This window comes from Xenopus tropicalis, chromosome 2 (genome assembly GCF_000004195.4).
Source record: "Xenopus tropicalis strain Nigerian chromosome 2, UCB_Xtro_10.0, whole genome shotgun sequence".
NCBI classification, from domain to species: Eukaryota; Metazoa; Chordata; class Amphibia; order Anura; family Pipidae; genus Xenopus; species Xenopus tropicalis.
The window spans coordinates 143,522,400-143,524,510 of record NC_030678.2 but is presented as its reverse complement, the minus strand read 5'-3'; the positions used below and the strand labels follow the sequence as shown (position 1 = coordinate 143,524,510).

The window sequence follows — 2,111 nt, the reverse complement described above, 5'->3', positions numbered from 1 at the left end:
GTCGGTAGGCCCCATACACAGGCCAATTAGCTGCCGAATCGGTCTAAGGGACCAATATTGGCCCGTGTATGGGGACCTTAACTGTTGCATCAGATGCAGCTTTGCTTTCTGCTCAGATGTTACCTACAGAGTTAGGCCTGTAACTGTAATATAAGATCCCTTTTAAGTTTAACATTAACTTTTCACTTTGTAGCAAAAAATACAGTACATTTATACTTTTAATACATGCAGCAATGTGGATATTATGGCTGTCTACAGTTCTAAAATGTTTGAGAGAAGCAATTTCTTTATGTACCAGGATACCGCATGATAAAACTCAGCGTTTCGTAAGCTGTAGATGATTGGGTTCATCATTGGTATTATCATTGTGTAGAACACAGAGACCACTTTGTCTTGACTAACAGAATATTTGGATGCCGGGCGAAGGTACATAAAGAAAACAGTTCCATAAAATAAGGACACACATAAGAGGTGGGAGGAACAGGTAGAAAAAGCTTTGTGTCTTCCACGAGACGATTGCATATGAATAATAGTATAAAATATATAAAAATACGAGGCCAATATAATGGCTACATTAAGCAACCCCAGGCAGAAAACAACAACAAATATAACAGTTTTATGAATGTACGTGTCAGAACAGGAGAGCTCCATTAGTGGTGGAATATCACAGTAGAAATGGTTGATTGTATTAGGGCCACAAAAAGACAAAGTTAAAGTGCAAGCTGTGTGAATACTTGCAGTAAGAAATCCACTGACATATATTCCAACTGCTAAATGGATAATAGCCTTTCTATTCATTATTACTGCATACAGGAGAGGCTGGCATATTGCCAGATATCGGTCATACGCCATGGCAGACAGCATATAGCATTCAGTGCTCGCAAACACAGCAAAGAAATAGAGCTGCAGGGCACATCCCACAAATGTTATTGATTTCCTCTCAGAGACAATATCACGCAGCATTTTGGGAGTGACAACAGTAGAATAGCAAAGGTCTGAGAATGCTAAGTTGCCCAGAAAGAAATACATTGGGCTGTGAAGGCTGGAAATAAAAATGACTGACAATATGATAAAACTATTGCCAAAAAGTGTGATAATGTATATCAACAAAAAAAGCCCAAAGAGAAATAATTCAGCCTTCCGATCGTCTGTGACTCCCAATAGTATCAGTTCACTTATAACAGTCTGGTTACCTAGGATATCTCCCATTGATTTCTCCATTAAACTTGAACGTTTTCAGATGCGAAAGTTTTACATTCAAAGTTCTTGTTTTTAATTAGTATCAAACATTCAAGTTTTGGAAACCATAATTCCCATTTGGGAGTTTTTGTGCCAAATAATTTCAATTGTGGAAAAACTTGAAACTTGATAAATCAGCCCCATTGTATCACTTTACGAAATTCAAGATTTTATTCATAATAACTAATACTATACCAATGAAATAAAGCAGTGTGTTGGAGATTTAAACCCTCCAGTTGCCGCACAGACAGGCCATAGGCGCCCAAAGCCTTTTTCTTGAATGCCTACACCTAGTTCTAACCCTCAGAATAAAGGCACAGAAAATGTCTGTATGTAATTATATGTGTGTGTACTGCTGGCAAAAATAAGACAAACCCAACCCAATTCAATTTTGCACCCACTAAATTAAGTTCTATATAAACTGAACAGAGCAGCAGCCCCCTGTACCTCGTCATGCATCTTTCAGATATATTTTTAGGAGGGTGAATCATCGTAGCTTTTATTCACATTTTGATCTGTAGGGAAATCATTCTTCTACCCTTGCCTAAGTAATACCTGTTTATAATTATTGCATTTATGTTATCCTGGGAATAAATACCCAAAGCTGTACTAAGCATCATTTTCATCTTACATGGACAGTTTCCCTTGATTCATGAACATCTCAAATGGGAAATCATGATCAATTCCCAGAAGTTGGAATTTCATCTTAATTATCAACACGTAACTGACAGAAAAATCTTCCTAACTGAACTGATTTCAATGTAATGGAAGTCTATGGAGGACTTAATCAGTAGAGGTCATTTTCTGAATTATTGATTAAAAAAATCCAAACTGCGTGTTGCTTAGGCTAATGCTACATGGGTCCAATTCTT

General features: G+C 37.1%; 1 protein-coding gene across 1 annotated transcript; it reads right to left on the bottom strand.

Annotated features, from left to right (window-relative positions):
* Positions 1-252: 252 nt before the first annotated feature.
* On the bottom strand, positions 253-1,221 carry or5f1l1.1 (olfactory receptor family 5 subfamily F member 1 like 1 gene 1). The gene has a single exon (XM_002933710.5). The coding sequence runs from the start codon at positions 1,219-1,221 to the stop codon at positions 253-255; it is 969 nt and encodes a 322-aa protein (XP_002933756.5).
* Positions 1,222-2,111: the final 890 nt, after the last annotated feature.

Bases quoted from the DNA above. Each gene is read 5' to 3' on its own strand.
- or5f1l1.1 (XM_002933710.5), bottom strand. From the start codon at position 1,221: ATGGAGAAATCAATGGGAGATATCCTAGGTAACCAGACTGTTATAAGT.